This window comes from Eretmochelys imbricata, chromosome 1 (assembly GCF_965152235.1).
Source record: "Eretmochelys imbricata isolate rEreImb1 chromosome 1, rEreImb1.hap1, whole genome shotgun sequence".
Taxonomy (NCBI): domain Eukaryota; kingdom Metazoa; phylum Chordata; order Testudines; family Cheloniidae; genus Eretmochelys; species Eretmochelys imbricata.
In genome coordinates, this window is record NC_135572.1 from 7,528,479 (window position 1) to 7,548,687 (window position 20,209).

General features: G+C 46.9%; 2 protein-coding genes across 2 annotated transcripts; both read right to left on the bottom strand.

Moving 5' to 3' along the window:
* Positions 1 to 3,533: 3,533 nt before the first annotated feature.
* LOC144279382 (olfactory receptor 51G2-like) lies at positions 3,534 to 4,469 on the bottom strand. The gene has a single exon (XM_077840849.1). The coding sequence runs from the start codon at positions 4,467 to 4,469 to the stop codon at positions 3,534 to 3,536; it is 936 nt and encodes a 311-aa protein (XP_077696975.1).
* Positions 4,470 to 8,245: 3,776 nt separating this feature from the next.
* LOC144279383 (olfactory receptor 51G2-like) lies at positions 8,246 to 9,181 on the bottom strand. The gene has a single exon (XM_077840865.1). It carries the CDS (start codon positions 9,179 to 9,181, stop codon positions 8,246 to 8,248), a length of 936 nt encoding a protein of 311 aa, XP_077696991.1.
* Positions 9,182 to 20,209: the final 11,028 nt, after the last annotated feature.

Sequence of the window (20,209 nt, forward strand, 5' to 3'; positions counted from 1 at the left end):
AGGCTTCTCTGCACCAGCCCATCTATCAGAGGAACAATTTAAGAACAGAAGAATGGCCATATGGATTCAGACCAATGTCCATCTAGCCCAGTGTCCTGTCTTCTAATAGTGGCCAGTGCAGCAGGCTCAGATGGAAGGAACAGAACAGGGCAATTATTAAGTGACCCATCCTCCCTTGTCTCCTCCTATCCTCCGGCAGTCAGAGTTTTAGAGACACCCACAGCATGGGGCTGCATCCCTGACCCTCTTGGCTAAGAGCCATTGATGGACCTATCCTCCATGAACTTATATAATTCTTTTTTGGACCCAGTTAAGAATTGTATGGAGTGGAATGTTATCTTGGATGCAACTTGAACAAGTTGCTCCTCTAAATCCTGATAAGCACTCAACAAAGATATATACTGGCCAAGAAAAATCGGGATTGTCGCTCTAAAACTGGCATATATGGTCTCTTTACCCTCTTAACCAGGTCCTTTCCTCTCTTGGGGGGAGTCTCATAATTGTCCCACTCTTCCAGCTGAAAACCACGCCTCATCTATGCAAAAAGATTATCACCAAACAGGTTCAATTGGACAGCACAATCCCTTCCCTTTAGGGGGCTTTGTGACCAGCACTACATAGTCCATCCCAGCCTCCTTCAAAGTAGAAGGTTTATTGTCAAATAGCACAAAGCATTAGAGAAAATGGTTTTAAAATAACAGGCAGCTGTCACACGTCTACACTCATCCATCTCACGTCTCACTACCAACTGAGTTAGACAGGGTTTGCTCTATAGATAGAGGAACAGAGCTGGCCCATCTTACGTTCTTTTGGAAAGCCAAGGAGCTCTTGGGACACAGCTTAGTTACCCTGTGTCTATGAGAGCATCTTCCCATCTTTTGGCCATTTTCTTGTGGAAGCAGCCTTTGCTGAAACCTGTGTGAGCCTGGGCCCAGTCACCACAGTGCTCAGCCATGCCCATGTTACAGAGCTGAGGTGTGAAACTGACTTTTGCCCCGAGACTGCTTTCTCTCAGCCAGACATCTAAGATGAGGCCCCAGTGACCCTTGCTCCACTCTTTGGCAGTTAGACCCATTGAGCCTCAACGGGTTGCAAATACCGACCGGGTGACTGTGCTGAAACTCCTGGTATCCCTGTGACACTCCATCACTCCCCTCAGAAATCCACTACCTACCCTTCACTCTCACCCCCGAGCACCCCCAAATGTGTCGCAGACACTAAGGTGCTGGAATCATGGGGCTTCCCAGAGGCCAGCTGTCACAGGAGGCTGTTGTAAGAAGCCTTTTATCAACAAATGTCAGAGGTGATGCTCTATGGAACCCTGACACCGCCCTGATCCTAGGGTCTCAGAGTGTCTGAGCACCTGGAATGTCTCGCCACTGCTGTGAGGCAGGGCAGGGCTCTTATCCACCTGTGCAGAGGCTGAGGGGCAGCCAATGGCTTGGCCAAGTGACACATGGCAAGGGAAGCAAACCCAGCAGTCCTGAGTCACAGAGCAGTGTCTGGAGCACAGAACCAGACTTCCATTCACCAGCGTGGTGACAGGCCTGGCTGGATTCTCTGCTATACCAGCAGATCTCCCCTCTGCGCTGTGGAGATTGAGGATGGTAAGGAGAGGTTTGATTCACTGGCCTGTTCTCACCTTACCACAGTGGAGTTTAGGGCAGCCTGGGGCCTGGGCTGGCATGCTGTAGCAATGCGGCCTCTGACGGGACATCTCTGAAAGTATCAATTCAGGACAAATTGCTTGGAGCAGGGCAGTCACAGCCCAAGGCTGTGGGTCCTTCACAACTAAGGCACACCAAACCAGGCAAACACAGAGAACTTCGGTTTTACCCCACTCGCTAACCAGGAATCATTTAAGCAATTCCCTCAGACACTCCAGTTTCCCAGTATCACCGCTAGCACCACTGCTTATGGAAATGAATGGTTATGAAAACCAACACCCCAGTGAAAGGAAAAAGGGTCTCCTGATCCCAAAGGACCAAACCCCAGACCCAGGTCAATACACAAGTCAGATCTTACCTACAAATTATGCTGTTGCCAATCTTTTAGAATCTAAAACCTAACGGTTTATTCATAAAAGAGAGAAATATAGATGAGAGCTAAAATTGGTCAAAGTAATCAATTACATACAGCAATGGCAAAGTTCTTGGTTCAGGCTTGTAGCAGTGATGGAATAAACTGCAGGCTCAAATCAAGTCTCTGGAGTCCATCCACAGCTTGGGTGGGTCATTCAGGCCATTATTAAGAGCTTCAGTGTAGCAAAGTTCCTCCAGGGGTAAGGAGCAGGATTGAAGACAACATGGAGAAGATGCAGCTGCCTTTTATAGTCTCTGATTCCAGAAACAAGCTTCCCAGCACAGGGCATGGTAAAACCAGTTCTGTCCATAGGCATGTCCCTGGCTGTCTCGCTGAGTCACAAGGTGTACCTGCCTTCTCTCAAAGGGTCAACTGTATAGCTGATGATTGGCCATCAAGCAGGCTAGGTACTGCTAATGCCAAATTGTCTTGGGTGTCACCCAGAAGTATAGCGCAAGTTTGGAATACAGACAGCATAGAACCAATACTTATAACTTTAAGTACAACAGCAATACATGCATACGGACAGCATGATCATCCCCAGCAAATCATAACCTTTTCATAGACACCTTATACAACAAGCTTTACAATATTTGGTGCCACTATAGGACCTTGGTTGCAACAATGATCAATACGGTCACAGTTCATGTCAATAACTTCACACATACTCCCATTGGTAACAGCTTCTTAGAGCACAGCACACTCTGGCTAAGTCGCTGAGCACAGATGCCACCTCAGGGTGCCTCCTTCAGGCCTGAGGCGGCCCTGCAGGCACGCTGACCTTCCCTCTGAGATTCTTTCAGTGCCTTACTCTCAGCCTGGGATACTTAAAAGAGGAGCCCCCTTTGTGGGGTCACATTAATTTAGTCTTCTCCAAAACACAGGCTCTCCGATCCTCCAGCCCCATCTTCCTCCTTTACTCAGGCACATCCCCACCATCTTGCGTACTGGGGTGACATTTGTTTCAGACTTGCCACATCCCCTAATCCCCTTTTTCCCCTGGAGCCCCACCCTGTATCCCATCTCTTCCCACTAAGCCCTGCCTCCTGCTTCTCCACTTTCCCCGATGCTCCGCCTTACATGCAGGCCTGAGTCAGGCCATGGTAAGAGCTGCTCCGGGAGCACTGGCTGCTGTGAGGAACTCCAGACTGTTCACTTTCCCTGACTTGTACATCCTTGGGGGTAAAATGTGGGGAGTCTGGAGCACCTCACAGTGGCTGTGGCTGTCTGGGCAGCTCTTACCACGGCCCAGCTCTGGCTTGCAGCCAGAAGGGAGAGCAAAGTCTCAGTTAAAGGAGAATAGAAGGGATGGGGCCTTGAGGGGAAGATATGAAGCAAACAGAGGAGCCTCAGGGAAAAAGGAACCAGGATGGAATAGGTGGCCATTGCCGTCACTCATGTTTTTTCTCTCATCTTTCACACATGCTGGAGCTGGGTGAAGAACTGACCCTTCATTTAACGAAGGCCCTGATTATCCTCACACGAAGATGTCTGCTTTTCACGCTATACACGATTGGGCTTATCAGGGGCGGGACCAGGAGGTAGACGTATTCCAGGAGAACCCTAAGTAAGTGAGAAGAGCTATTCCCAAATCTGTGTATCACAGCCAGGCCAATGTCTGGTATATAGAAGAGCAGGACGGCGCAGATGTGGGAGAAGCAGGTGTTCAGGGCCCTGAGGCACTCTGTGTGGGATGCGATGCTCAGCACTGTTTTGAGGATCATCACATACGAGAAGAAGATGAGCAGCGAGTCCAACCCCAATGTGAAAACTGTAGTAAACATACCGTAGATGGTGTTGACTGTGATATCTGAACAAGCCAACTTCATGACATCCTGGTGCAGGCAGTAGGAATGCGAGAGGACGTTGGCTCGACAGTATTGGAACCTTTTCAGGAGAAAGGGGAATGGTGATGCTACAGCCACCCCTCTTAACAAAAACACTAATCCCATCTTGGCTATTCTCGGTGGAGTTAAGATGGAAGCATATCTCAGTGGGTTACAGGTGGCAACAAAGCGGTCAAAGGCCATGAACAAGAGTACAGAAGATTCAATTTTTGCAAGAAAGTGGAGGAAGAACAGCTGGGCAAAACAGGCATTAAGGCTGATCTCCCTAGAGTTAAATAAGTATATGCCCAGGATTGTCGGTGTGGTGGATATCGATAAGCCAAGGTCTGAGACGGCCAACCTGGAAAGGAAAATATACATGGGCTCATGGAGGCTTGGATCTGTTTTTATAATGAACAGAATGACTGAATTTCCTACTATCGAAACAGCGTACATTAAGCCGAAGGGGATAGAGATCCAGATGTGGACGTCTTCCTGCCCAGGTATCCCAGTGAGAAGGAACACTGCAGAGTTGAATACGGTGTCATTCGCAGCTGACATAATGGACTGGGCCATTCCAAAGAGTTTTGAGATTTACTTCCTAAAAGAAAAAAGAACAGGAGACTAGATGATATTTAATGAGACATTTTTCTGCTCTCTGTGCCACTTGAGAGACTTTCAGGAGCTTAAGGAAGATCAACAAATACATATCATTGGATTTGCAGCACCAAAAGGAAGATAGGCACTGCCAGAGTGGACCAGACCTGCAGTTCATCTAGCCCAGTATCCAGTGACCAGTTCCAGATGATACAGAGGAAAGTGGAAGAAGCCCTGCAATAGGCAGCTATGAGATAACCTGCTCCCAGGAAAAGTGTCCCCCTGACACCAACTAGTTTGACATATTTTGTGATGTAAATCTGGAAGGTTTAGAGCTCTTCCAAGACTTTAAAAAACAAATCCTCATGACTGTAATTGGATTTTCTGGTTACCCATATCAACCTCCAGTCCCTCTTTGAATCATACTTAGCCCTTGGCCCCATTCATATCTTGTGGCTTTGAGTTCCACAGCCTACTTGAGCACTGTGTGCTTGTACAGTTGTGACCTTCCTAAAGACACCCTTTCTGGCCCTCCACTTCTGAGTGTGACCCTTTGTATCATATGTATCAGATGGTAAAGACATGGCAAGTGCAGTGAAAAGAGTCATTCTATATAGCTGAAAACAGTGATTCTATTTAGCTGTCCTGCATTGAAGCTACGTATAAACAGGTTTTATTGCCTCTGTAGAGGTTATGATCTACTGAATCTATTAAGACTGTTTGTATGCATGTCTCATTTCTGTATTCGAAATTATGAATATTGGCTGCATACTTGTTTAATTCTCAGTAGGTTTCAGTGAAGCAGTTGGTCAGCTTCGTGAGAAAAGACTATTCTCAGTAAGTGCCCGATCAAGAAGCCCTTATGCCAACAATGAACTAGGAGATGCCGATCCACATCTGGGCTTTCCCAGAAATGTGGCTTGGCTGATAGGGAACTCAGTCATGCGTGGACATGTGACTTGCCCGGGGGACCCCAAAACTCCATTTTGCAGCTGGACTTTGTCTAGGGGAGTGGAGGGGGTCTCCACCCACAAGATGTTCTATCTGTTACTACTTGGAACCTCTTAAATCCTACTTTCTGTATTTAATACAATGACTTTTTCCTTTTTAATTGACCCAGAGTATGTATTAATACCTGGGCAGGGGAGCAAACAGCTTTGAATACCTCTCTATCAGTGTTAGAGAGGTTGAACCAACTGATGAGTGGTTACCCTTCCCTACATAAATATAAAGGAAAGGGTAACCACCTTTCTGTATACAGTGCTATGAAATCTCTCCTGGCCAGAAGCAAAGTCCTTTTACCTGTAAAGGGTTAAGAAGCTCAGGCAACCCGTCTGGCACCTGACCCAAAATGACCAATGAGGGGACAAGATACTTTAAAACCTGGAGTGGCGGGGGGAGGGGGAAGGCTTTTGTCTGTCTGTGTGATACCTTTGCCAGGAACTGATCAAGGATGCAAGCCATCCAACTCCTGTAAAGTTAGTAAGTAATCTAGCTAGAAAATGAGTTAGGTTTTCTTTGTTTTGGCTTGTGAAATTTGCTGTGCTGGAAGGAATGTGTATTCCTGTTTTTGTGTCTTTTTGTAAACTAAGGTTTTGCCTAGAGGGATTCTCTGTGTTTTGAATCTAATTAGCGTGTATGGAATATACCATCCTGATTTTACAGAGGTGATTCCTTTACTTCTATTAAAAGTCTTCTTGTAAGAAAACTGGATGCTTTTTCATTGTTCTAAGATCCAAGGGTTTGGGTCTGTGGTCACCTATGCAAGTTAGTGAGGATTTTACCAAACCTTTCCCAGGAAGTGGGGTGCAAGTTTTGGGAAGATTTTTTGGGGGGAAAGACGTGTCCAAACTACATTTCCCAGTAAGCCCAGTTAAAGTTTGGTGGTGGCAGTGGAAATCCAGGGGCAAAGGATAAAATTAATTTGTACCTTGGGGAAGTTTTAACCAAAGCTTACACTAAACTCCATTTTGCTACCTGTGGGGAGTCAGGGTCATGGGATGGGGGCTGTTTTCCGGCCTTTGCTCCTGCTCCTCCTCTTGCCCCCCCCATGCCCAGGGCAGATAGGGCGTCCATGGTTCCCCATGGTGGGCCAGGATCCCTGGTTGGCTCTTAACACAGCCTAGCTCTATCTTTCAGGAAGACCACGAGGCGGGCCCTCAAGGAGAAGAGGAGGAGCAAAGCATGAAGCCTTGTGGGGTGAAAGATGGAGCAGAGGCCTGAGAGGAAGAGGAGTGGGTGGAGCCTCAGGGGGGAGAAGAAGGGCAGAGGCAGGGTCACAGGGAGGCAAGACTCCTTCATGTGTCTTGCTTTTACCTTTTGACTAGGTGGTCACCCAAAACTGCATGAGCTAGGAGCTAGCCGTGCCTCCCTGGGGGAGTTGAGATGCATTTCCACCACGTTCCAATTACCTAGGGAAGCACAAATCGGGGGAAGGGGAGAGAAACTGGGCCTGAGTCTCTTGACAGGACTCGTGTGTGTCAGACCCTCACTCACACAAATAGTTCTGCTCTGTCTCTGTGGGTAGAGGGCTCAGTGGGTGTGCAGCGTGCAGAGCCGTCAATAGGGGAGGGGATGCATGAATGGCTTCTCCTGGGGCTCCTGTGTAAATCAAGTCTCTGACACCACTCAGAAACAAGAATCTGGCTGAAGGCGTCGGGGAAGGGTGGATGTCTCTGCCCAAGTAGTAGCCCCTGTCCACAGCTGGTGCAGCCCCATGAATCATGCAGCAACCAGAGCGCTCAGGAAGGGCCAGGACTGCGACAAGAGAAGAGCTCTGCAGCTTTTGTCATGGCCCCCAGATGTTTAGCCAGAGACGGTACAGGGACAGGCCAGGTGTAACTGGAAACAACATGTACGTCTCTTCTCTTTACTGACTGTATCAAGAGGAATTCTGAGTTTGGGGTAGCCACCGATACGGCTCCTTATGGGCCAACATCCCACCGCTCCCCTCGCTCTCCATGAACAGCGTCACTTTGTAAATGCTGCTTCCGGCCTTGGTTTCCTTTCCCGACTGCACTCTCCTCCCTTGCCAGTCCCTCTCCCCTTGCTCTGGGCCTTAGACCCCATCTGGACCTCTCTCTACAAAGTGGAGATCAGTAGCTCATGTCTTCTCAGATAAAAAGAACAGGAGTACTTGCGGCACCTTAGAAACTAACAAATTTATTAGAGCATAAGCATTTGTGGACTACAGCCCATTTCATCGGATGCATAGAATGGAACATATAGTAAGATATAGATAGATATATACAAACAGATAAGTTGGAAGTCACCATATGACCTGTGAGAGGCTAATTAGTTAAGATGAGCTATGATCTGCAGGAGAAAAAAACTTTTTGTAGTGATAATCAAGATGGCCCATTTCGACAGTTGACAAGAATGTGTGAGGATACTTAAGTTAAGGAAATTGACTCAATATGTGTAATGACCCAGCCACTCCCATCTCTGTTCAAACTCAAGTTCATGGTATCTAGTTTGCGTATTAATTCAAGCTCAGCAGTTTCTCGTTGGAGTCTGTTTTTCAAGCTTTTCTTTTGCAAAATTCCCACCCTGAAATGTTTTACTGAGTGACCAGAGAGGTTGAAGTGTTCTCCTTCTGGTTTTTGAATGTTATGATTCCTGATGTCAGATTTGTGTCTATTTGTCTCAGATGTAAGGGTCCAGGATGGAATAGATGGCTGTGGCCTGTGTTTTTTGACTCCCAGGTAACTAATACGGGAGCAGCGTGAGGAACTGACCCTTCAGTTGATGAACACCCTGATTATCCTTGCACGAAGTTGTTTGCTTTTCACGCTGTACACGATGGGGTTCATTAGGGGTGGGACCAGCAGATAGAAGTAGCCTAGGACAAACTGAAGCAAGTGAGAAGAGCTATTCCCAAATCTGTGTATCACAGACAAGCCCATCTCTGGTATGTAGAAGAGCAGGACGGCACAGAGGTGGGAAACGCAGGTGTTCAAGGCCCTGAGACACTCCGCATGGGACACGACATTCAGCACTGTTTTGAAGATCATCACATAAGAGAGGAAGATGAGCAACGATTCCAACCCGAAAATTAAGACTAGAGTAGACAAGCCATAGACACTGTTGACTGTGATATCCGAACAAGCCAGGTTCATGACCTCCTGATGTACGCAGTAGGAATGGGAGAGAATATTAGTTCGACAGTATTGGAACCGTTTCAGCAGAAAAGGGAGTGGTAATACTACGACTACACCTCTTAGCAAACACAGCAGTCCCATTTTGGATAACCTCCATGGAGTTAAGATGGAGGCATATCTCAGTGGGTTACAGATTGCAATGAAGTGGTCAAAGGCCATCAACAAGAGGAAGGAAGATTCCATACTTTGAAGAAAGTGGATGAAGAACAGCTGGGCAAAACAGGCATCAAGGCTGATCTCCCTAGAGTTGAACAAGAACATGCCCAGTATCGTCGGTATGGTTGATATTGATAAGCCAAGGTCTGTGATGGACAACATGGAAAGGAAAATGTACATGGGCTCATGGAGGCTTGGATCTGTTTTTATAATGAACAGAATGACTGAATTTCCTACTATTGAAATAACATACATTAAGCAGAAGGGGATAGAGATCCAGAGATAGACATCTTCCTTTCCAGGTATTCCGGTGAGAAGGAAAATTGTAAAATGGAATTTGATATCATTGACAGCTGACATAATGGACTGGGCAGGTTCAAGGAGTTTTCAACATTTCTTCCTGAAAAGTAAAAGAACAGGAGACTAGCTGATATTTAACTAGACATCTTTCTGCTCTGAGTGCAAGTCTAGAGACTCCCAGGAGCTCAAGAGAGATCAGCAAAATCATACTCTTGGATTTACCTAATTAATGGGAAGATAGGCTTTGCCAGACTGGATCAGACCTGAGTCCATCTAGTGCACTATCCAGTGGCCAGTTCCAGAAGTTTCAGGGGCAGGTGGAAGAAACCCTGCAATAGGGAGCTATGAGATGACCAGCGCCCAGGGAAAGTTTCCCCCTGACAACCACAAGTTAGCCATATTTTGTGGTATAAATCAGGAGGGTTTAGAGCCCTTCCAAGCCTTTTCTAAAAAAAATGCTCACTAATGAAATTGGATTTTCCAATTACCCCTATAAGCATCCAGTCCCTCTTTGAATCCTGCATGCTTTGATCCCCAGTGATATCTTCTGGCTGGGAGTTCCGCAGCCTATTTGATAACTGTGATTTTACAGTTGTAACTTTCACACAGTCACCCTTTCTGGCCCTTCATTTCTGAATGTGGCCCATTGTATCATGACACGTGCATAAACACATGGCAAGTGCATGGTGAAAGCGGTCATTGTATTATCTGTCCTCCATTGAAGCTATTTGTAAATGTGTTTCATTGCCTCATTATATACATTCTTTTTCACTTTCTCCACTCCTGTCAAGGTTCCCTCCCTACTCTGAACTCTAGGGTACAGATCTGGGGACCCACATGAGGGACCCCCGAACCTTTTTTCTACCAGCTTATGTTAAACGCTTCCCCAATACACAAATCATTCCTTATCCTTGGATGGGTGCTGCTGCCACCACCAAGTGAGTTAGAGAAAGATTCAGGAAAAGGACCACTTGGAGTTCCTGTTTCCTTAAAATATCCCCCCAAGTCCTATCACCCCCTTTCCTGGGGAGCCTTGAGAATAATCTACCAACCAAATAGGTAAACCAGATTCTTCAAAAGCAGAATTTTATTATAAAGAAGTAAAAGAAGCACCTCTGTAAAATCAGGGTGGAAGGTAACTTTACAGGGTAATCAGATTCAAAACACAGAGGATTCCCCTCTGGGTCAAACTTTAAAGTTACAGAAAACAGGGATAAATCTCCCTCTAAGCATAGGGAAAATTCACAAGCTAAAAACAAAAGATAATCTAACACACCTTGCCTTATTTACTTACTCTTTTTGCAATACTGAGACTCATTTTAAGATGATTTTAGGAGAAGCAGTTTTATAACCTAATGCTTCTCCGCTTCCCCAGAGAACACACAACACAGACCACAAACAAAGCCTTCTTCCCCCCCCCCCCAACCCCGAATTGAAAATATCTTCCTTCCCCATTGGTCCTTTTGCTCATCTTAACCCCTTACATGTGAGGAGGAATTCTAGGCTACCCACAGCTTTATGTTTATGACAACTCCTCAGAGTCGAAATTCTGCCACTGCCTCTTTGTAGCACATGGGATCAATTTGCAGGGCCAGGTTCTGAATTCAGCAACAGTGACTTCAACTGCATCACTCCAGATATAAATGTATAAATTCGATCAGAACTGAACTCTGTTAACTCTCCCTTACCAAATGCTCTTGGTGATACACCCTGACTCTCAAGAATCCCTCCAAGAGAAATTGAAGTGCTTTGTATGGTCAGCATTGACTGATTCCAGAGAATTCAATCATCCAACAAGTTTCTCTTCATCCTCACAGGAACTGCATCATCTCCCCGTGCAAGGATCTGTGGATATCAGGCAAGTTACAAGATAAGACTGACAGTTACTTCAGCTAGGGGGAAGGGTTGGCTTCACAAATGGGTGAATAATGCAAACACTAGGTGTGCACTAATATCCAGCTGAGTGTGCAAGTTACTTCAGCCATGAGTGCGTAACAGTTGATGGGCATAAATTATATACAACCTCTATTGCACTCCCCTTTGCTGCACCTCGGCTCTGCTCTTTGCAGAAACACAGGCCAACGGTTCTGTTCTCTCAGGGCTGTATGGAAAGCCTTGCACAAGACTTGCAGAGTAAATGAATGCAGGACCTTAATCTATGTGTTAGAAACAGCTTCTTGTGAGTTACCAGGAGATAGTATCATACAATGGTTCACTGAACAAAACAATTAATAGCACAAACCTATTGCAACCAGGATGTGGAGTACTTCTGAAATAGTTTCTAAAACAAAGGCCATTAACTGTGTCATGGAAAATTAACTGCACTTTGTTTTAGGAATCAGAATTGCCTGTGGCTTTTTTATTTTTTGGGAGCAGGAGAGTCAGCATAGCCCCAGACAGGGTGGGAAGCTGCTCTGTTTTCCATACACTTTAACAGACTTATCCAGGGTTTTCGGTGGCATTTTCAAACAATACTCTTCTGCATGGGTACTTTTCCACAGACCCTTCCAACAATGCCTTGTAAGGACAAAATCATACATATTGCAGTGATAAGTAATTTTTCCAGTTTAAGCAAGTTTTGAGGGTAAATCATAGTCCAAGTGCGGTTAACAGTATTCCATGGGTTATAACAGACTTATTGCGGTTAGGGGAAATTTAAGTGGAAGTAGGTGGATAATCAGGGGCCTTCAGATACTCTTTTGCTGCCATATTCCCTGTTGGCCACCCACTAAGATGACCCTTTCCCATCCTTCTTAGCACATACAATTATCCTGCAATAGGGGCATCACAAATCCTTATCAGATAATTTCTTCCACATCTGTTACCAGTGCTCGTTCCTATCGCGATTCCAACAACTCTACTGCTAGCTTTGGCTAGACATGCATGTTATGAAACTTTGGTTTGTAATATTTGTATTATGAGGAAAAGTTTTGGCATTCCATTTGCATATCTGTACTTTAGTACACTCCTGCCAACCCATTCTTTCCCCTCTGATCTGCTTTCAGAGATGATTTCTCAGGTTAGAGTGGGACTTAAAACCTAGTTTATGTCATCTGGATTTCTTCAGAACCTGAAAAAATGACAGCATCTCGGCCCTCATTCAGTCCCTTGGCAGCAAACAAATGTCTAGTCGCTCCTCTGTCCCTGGGTTAATAGCTGACTGGGTCTCCTCAGCTTCTGTTCTGTCAGTCTGTAGCCTGTCTCCGGAGTAGGAACAAGCATTGGGATTGCTATAGAAAATATTCATTCCTTGAGCTTTCACTCACTAGCACAAGGTAACCCCAGCACCTGTGATTCAGCCAGGATGAGAGCTTGCCGGAGGTGGATTTCAAAGTCAAGTGCATGAGTATTCAGGGAAATGGAACCTCATTTCCCAAAGGAAAGTAGCCTATTGCTCTCTGACTGCCTGTGTCCTGTATTCATAAAATGCGGAGCACTGGGAACGGCACTGTGGCATCTATGGAGCTCAGCTGCCATAATGAATGTGTGGGTTAAACCCAGTTCTGGGGATGTTTGCTGTAGAGCTGTATTGGGTTAAGTATTGGGATGTTTGTGCTCCACCTATATTAGGAGAAACTCGTCTGGCTCATCTTAGTTTAGCAGCAGGCTGCTAAAAAAGAAGCAAGAAGAGAAGCAACAGCTCAAGAAAAGCCATCCCTCAGTGAGCACTTCAGGAAGGTTGAGAGACAACACGGGAGCTACAAGATGGGAAGAGCCTATTTCCAGGCTCCAGCCACGTTACACAGCTTGTTTTGCCAGCACTGGGAGTCTGTCCAGAGGTGGGGCAGCTGTTGCTCAGAAGCTCTTCAGGCTGACAGGCACAGACATGGCTGGGGAAGTCTAAAGGCTTTCGGCCTGCCTGGATCCCCAACAGAGTGGGAGGGCTTGGACTCAGAGACGTGTACAGACTGTTGTTTGAAAAAACCTCTTATTCTCCCATGTTACACTTTCTTCCTTCTCTTCAGATCAAACAGTATTTGGGGGCAAGAAGGCTGGCTGCTCACTCCTCTCACCACTGGTCACAGACTCCCAGAGGGAAGAGCCACAGGTGCCGAACGCACTCAGACCTGCAGGGCCAGCCCGGTGGACCCACAGTGTGTGGTAGCCCAGAGCCCAGCCTGAGAGTGGGAGGATCGTGGGATTCCAGCCCAGAAGAGGGAAAACTACAAGGTCTGATGTCTGGCACTCAGAGACCAGAGAGGGGGTAGAGATGCCGGTATCCCTGCAGCTCTGAGGGGTATCTACAGGGCAGAAACGTTGGAGCCCTCAGCCAGTCAGGTAAAAGAAATATGCCCTATCAGACCTCTTACTATAGAACAACGCAGCTCTCAATTCCTGCGTTCACAATCGAGCCAGAGAATAAAACCTTTGAAAATGCTTTTGCTGAATAAATTTCCAGCAGCAAATATACCTGAGGCGATTTGTGAACTAGTCACTGATATTCAATGGGGTCTCGTCTCGCTCAGACACTGGCAGGATTGGGCCCATAAGAACACAAAAACAAGAACGGCCATACTGGGTCAGACCAAAGGTCCATCTAGCCCAGTGTCCCGTCTTCTGACAGTGGCCAATGCCAGGTGCCCCAGAGCGAATGACCAGAAAAGGGAATCACCAAGAGATCCATCCTCTGTCACTCATTCCCAGCTTCTGGCAAACAGAGACCAGGGACACCATCCCTGCCCAACCTGCTAATAGCCATTGATGGACCTGTCCTCCATGAAATAATCGAGTTCTTTTTTGAACCCCGTTATAGCCCAGAGCACACGGCACCTCTAGAAACATGACCCCTTGAAAAATCCGGACTTGGAGCATCAGGTTTTTAACAGTCCGAGCTCACTTTGAATGTCAGATTTCTGTGTAGCTTGAAACAACCCACCACCCAGCATGGGCAGATGTGGGGGAGGGCTTCCTTAGCTACCTATCGCTGCCTGCCCTCCAACCCCGTCACTGAGTGACCCCGACAGCCCGTCTGAGTCCTCTGCCGCTGCACAGAACACCTGCCAATGGAAACAGCTTCCAGCCTTTCCTGTTCGGTTCGCATTTTAAAGACAGTGAAACCTGCCAACGTACCCAGTTCCTGCTAGAAGAGGAGCCGCTGACACTAGAGGTCTTCACCATAAATGACAAGGAGTCATCGGCAAGGCTGCACAGGCTGCAGGCAGTATCTGTTCAGAGCGGGAGGCATCTCCCTTTATGAAGCCTGCCGGCACATTCCCCTGGGGGCCACTTGGCCAACAGGGAGCCTCAGCTTCTTGACTTACTGTACATCAGCTTTAACTCCCGTCATGTCCAATGGCAAACTGCAGGAGGCCAAATCACAGGGGATGCTACACAACTGGACTGCAGTGCCAGCTCTATTCTATTCTATTCTACTCGGCCTGTCATCATTTTTCATACGATTCCGATTAGTCACATGGCTACATTGTGTGCAGCCGAGTGGTAAGGATGATGATATCTCAGCTGTGATCTTGCTGAAATAACATAACATAAAACAACAATGATAATAATATAGGACCTGATTTCTCCTCGGCAGCCCCCTGTCCTACCTTACAAACTCAGGGTGCAGGCCAGGGAAGTGAAGGGAGTTTCCACAAGGCTCCTTACATGGAAATTTCCTTCAGATTGTCCCGGGACAGGAGGTCTCTTTCCATCTCCCTGAGGATTGTAAAGGGGGACCCAGGATCCAGGGATACCCAAAGTGAGACACAGATCTCAGTCATCCACTGTTATCTAGGTCCCCCACCCATTATCTCTTTGCCTCCACATCTTCTCTAGGATGGTCTCCAGCTCCCTGCTAAAACAGGTTTATCAGAGTTGTGCTTCCAGGGCTTCTCACAGTTGCCACTGCCCACAGGATCTGCTGAAGAGACATTGTACAGGTGGATGGGGCTCACAGAGATGGCTAGGCTGGTTAGAGTAACTAAATATACGGATTTCAGAGTAACAGCCGTGTTAGTCTGTATTCGCAAAAAGAAAAGGAGTACTTGTGGCACCTTAGACACTAACCAACTAACTAACCAACTAAGACAACTAACCAACCAACTAAACAACTAAGACAACGCTTCCTCAGCTCTCGTCCCCTAAAGCCCCTACTCTACTTGCGCTATATTGATGACATCTTCATCATCTGGACCCATGGAAAAGAAGCCCTTGAGGAATTCCACCATGATTTCAACAATTTCCATCCCACCATCAACCTCAGCCTGGTCCAGTCCACACAAGAGATCCACTTCCTGGACACTACAGTGCTAATAAACAATGGTCACATAAACACCACCCTATACCGGAAACCTACTGACCGCTATTCCTACCTGCATGCCTCCAGCTTTCACCCTGACCACACCACACGATCCATCGTCTACAGCCAAGCTCTGCGATACAACCGCATTTGCTCCAACCCCTCAGACAGAGACAAACACCTACAAGATCTCTGTCAAGCTTTCTTACAACTACAATACCCACCTGCGGAAGTAAAGAAACAGATTGATAGAGCCAGAAGAGTTCCCAGAAGTTACCTACTACAGGACAGGCCTAACAAAGAAAATAACAGAACGCCACTAGCCGTCACCTTCAGCCCCCAACTAAAACCCCTCCAACGCATTATTAAGGATCTACAACCTATCCTAAAGGATGACCCAACACTCTCACAAATCTTGGGAGACAGGCCAGTCCTTGCCTACAGACAGCCCCGCAACCTGAAGCAAATACTCACCAGCAACCACATACCACACAACAGAACCACTAACCCAGGAACTTATCCTTGCAACAAAGCCCGTTGCCAATTGTGCCCACATATCTATTCAGGGGACACCATCACAGGGCCTAATCACATCAGCCACACTATCAGAGGCTCGTTCACCTGCACATCCACCAATGTGATTTATGCCATCATGTGCCAGCAATGCCCCTCTGCCATGTACATTGGTCAAACTGGACAGTCTCTACGTAAAAGAATAAATGGACACAAATCAGATGTCAAGAATTATAACATTCATAAACCAGTCGGAGAACACTTCAATCTCTCTGGTCACGCAATCACAGACATGAAGGTCGCTATCTTAAAACAAAAAAACTTCAAATCCAGACTCCAGCGAGAAACTGCTGAATTGGAATTCATTTGCAAATTGGATACTATTAATTTAGGCTTAAATAGAGACTGGGAGTGGCTAAGTCATTATGCAAGGTAGCCTATTTCCTCTTGTTTTTTCCTCCCCCCCCCCCCCCCCCCAGATGTTCTGGTTTAACTTGGATTTAAACTTGGAGAGTGGTCAGTTTGGACGAGCTATTACCAGCAGGAGAGTGAGTCTGTGTGTGTATGGGGGTGGGTTTTTGGAGGGGGGTGAGGGAGTGAGAGAACCTGGATTTGTGCAGGAAATGGCCTAACTTCATTATCATGCACATTGTGTAAAGAGTTGTCACTTTGGATGGGCTATCACCAGCAGGAGAGTGAATTTGTGTGGGGGGGTGGAGGGTGAGAAAACCTGGATTTGTGCTGGAAATGGCCTAACCTGACAATTACTTTAGATAAGCTATTACCAGCAGGACAGTGGGGTGGGAGGAGGTATTGTTTCATATTCTCTGTGTATATATAAAGTCTGCTGCAGTTTCCACGGTATGCATCTGATGAAGTGAGCTGTAGCTCACGAAAGCTCATGCTTAAATATACGGAGTTTGCCTGAGAGTTTGCCTGCGGGGAGATCCCACAGAATGTTGGGCTGGGGGTTGCCTTTCAGGCTTCTGTGATCAGTAATACAACTTCTGAAGAGGCTCTTAGAAGGAACACATTATGGATAGTGAGCGATCAGCTGTTGTGACCTGGATAGGATGTGCCATGTTTGTCTCTCTCCCAGAGGATAGAAGTGACTCCGTCTGTGTGAAGTGCAGGCTGGCCTCCATATTGGAAGAGAAGGTTAAAGGACTCAAGACCCAAGTATGAACCCTGCATTACATCAGAGTGTTAAGGAAAAGTTAGCACATGTGACTCCATTTTGGTTTGGGGCCCACCATTGTTTAAATGCCAGCACGTCATACACCAGGAGGAGTAATCCTTAAATACTGAATCCCTGTGAAAATCCTCCTCCTTGTCTCCAGCCTGCCTTGACTCCCAGTATCTGGTTTTTTTTCAGTCTCTAACTCCCTGTCTCTTGGCCTTGATGTGAGGCCTCCCATCCAGATAATAAAAGTTACTGATGCATGGCTTTAGGACCATGCTGTGTAATTAACATACTGGTATAGCACGAGGAATGCACCAAGCAGGGATAGGTGGTAGATAAGACAAGGGTTTGTTTATTGGCTAAGGTTTCCAATGCACGAGGGCAACATGCTTTGCTAAAAGGTATATAACCTTTGTATAATCTGCATTCAGGGTCCCCTCCTGGCTAGCAGGGGGGCACCACGCTCGAGCGTAATAAATTTAGTGTTTTTTGGGAACTCTGCAGTTGTGGACTTTATTTCTGTGCCTCAGCCTAGATTCGAACTCTGTGTGTCCTATCAGGTATAATTCGCAGCACTTGTGTGCGTGTCCTACCAGGTGTAATTCGTAGCGCTTGTGTGCATGTCCTACCAGGTGTAATGCATAACAAGAGAAAATGAAGACTTTCTGGATAGAAGTCAGCTTTTTGTATTGCAGGCACAGCATGCTGAAGAATCAGAGAGGGCAGTGCAGAATGGGTAAGAAAACAGGCAGTATGTTACTTCCAGAAGAAGAAAGAGGAGAACCCATCCACACCATTGTAAATAGAGATAAGAAACCATTTTCAGGTTCTCTACACATGTACTATGGCAGAGAATAACTTGGAACAGCCATCTGAGGGAAGGGATCAGAAGGAAACCATATCAACTGGAAGGCATGGGATGCATTGTCCTAGGGATGGGGGTTCCACGAGGAGGAGATGAGTGGTGGGTTTTGGGGACAACTTTCTAAGGGGGATGGAGTCCTCCACCTGCAGTCCAGACTGGGAGACTCAAGAACTATGCTGCTTGCCTGGAGCTAGAATTCAGGATGTGACAGAGCGTCTACTGAGACTGATCAAGCCCTGGGACCTCTAACCCTTCGTACTTCTCCACGTGGGTGTCGATGTACTGCCAAGAATGACCTTGAGTGGGCCACTGCAGACTACGTGGCTTTGGATTCTTCGACCACAGGATGTTGTTCCAGGAAGAAGAGTTGCTATGAAGAGATGGGATCCACCTAACCAAGGGAGGGAAGAGCATCTTCACAGGCAGGCTTGCTAACCTAGTGAGGAGGAATTTAAACTAAGTTCACTGGGGGACGGTGACCTAAGCCTTGTGGTATGCGGGAAAGTGGGATACTGGGAGGAAACACAATGAGTAGAGTGCAACAGGAGTGGCCTCCTGATTCCTACTGTGAAAGTAGGGCAATCGGTTAGTTATCTTAGGTGCCTGTATAGGAACGCAAGAAGCCTGGGAAACAAGCAGGAAGAATTAGAAGTCCTGGCACAGTCAAGGAACTATGCTGTAATTGGAATAACAGAGACTTGGTGGGGTAGCTCACATGACTGGAGCACTGTCATGGATGGGTATAAACTGTTCTGGAAGGACAGGCAGGGGAGAAAAGGTGGAGGAGTTGCACTATATGAAAGAGAGCAGTACTATTTCTCAGAGCTCCAGTTGCTCTGAACTGGGGAAAATCCTGTTGAGAGTCTTTGGGGTAAGCTTAGAGGTGAGAGCAACAATGGTGATGTTGTGGTGGGAGTCTGCTATAGACCACCAGACCAGGAGGATGAGGTAGATGAGGCTTTCTTCAGTAAACTAATGGAAGTTCCCAGATCTCACGCCTTTGTTCTCATGGGAGACTTCAATCATCCTGACAACTGCTGGGAGAGCAATACAGCGGTGCACAGACAATTCAGGAAGCTTTTGGAGAGTGTTGGGGACAACTTCCTGGTGCAAGTGCTAGAGGAACTAGCTCGGGGCCGTGCTCCTCTTGACCAGCTGCTCACAAAAAAGGAAGAATTGGTAGGGGAAGTAGAAGTGGGTGGCAACCTGGGCAGCAGTGACCATGAGAAGGTTGAGTTTGGGATCCTGACAAAAGGAAACAAGGAGAGTAGCAAAACCTGGAACTTCAGACTTCAGAAAAGCAGACTCTGACGCTCTCCGGGAACTAATGGGCAGGATGAGGGGGAAAGGAGTCCTGGAGAGCTGGCTGTATTTTAAAGAAGCCTTATTGAGGGTGCAGGAACAAACCATCCCGATGTGAAGAAAGAATAGCAATTACGGCAGGCTTAATACAGAAAACTTCAGGAAGCTTAAGCACAAAAAGGAAGTTTACAAGAATTGGAAATTTGGACAGACAACGAGGGAGGAGTACAAAAATATTGCTCGAACACGCAGGGGTGTAATCAGGCAGGCCAAAGCACATTTGGAGTTGCAGCTAGTAAGGGATGTGTAGGGTAGCAAGAAGGCTTTCTACAGGTATGTTAGCAACAAGAAGAAGGTCAGGGAAAGTGTGGGACCCTTAGTGAATGGAGGAAGCAACCTAGTGACAAATGATGTGAAAAAAATTGAAGTACTCAGTGCTTCTTTTTGCCTCAGTCTTCACAGACAAGGTCAGCTCCCAGATGGCTGCACTGGGCAGCACAGTCTGGGGAGGAGGTGAGCAGCTCTTGGTTGTGAAAGAACAGGTTAAGGGCTATTTGGAAATATTGTTGTTTCAAATTCATGCATTCTTTACAAATTTGTCACACAAATGGGGGGATAACTGCCAAGGTAACCCGGGAGGGGTGGGGGAGGAGGGAAGTACCGGGTGGGGTGGGGGAGGAGGGGAGGACGGAAGGACAATGCCACATTGCAAATCAAAACTTATTGAATGCCAGCTTTCTGTCGCTTGGGCAGTCCTCTGGGGTGGAGTGGTTGGGTCCCCAGAGGTCTCTCCACCACATTCTTGGGCATCTGGGTGAGGTGGCTATGGAACTTGCGGAGCAGGGCAGTTGGTTACACAGGGGCTGCAGCGCTGGTCTGTGCTCCTGCTGCCTTTCCTGCACCTCAACCATATGCTAGAGCATATCAGTTTGATCCTCCTGTAGCCTCAGCATTGCATCCTGCCTCCTCTCATCATGCTGATGCCAT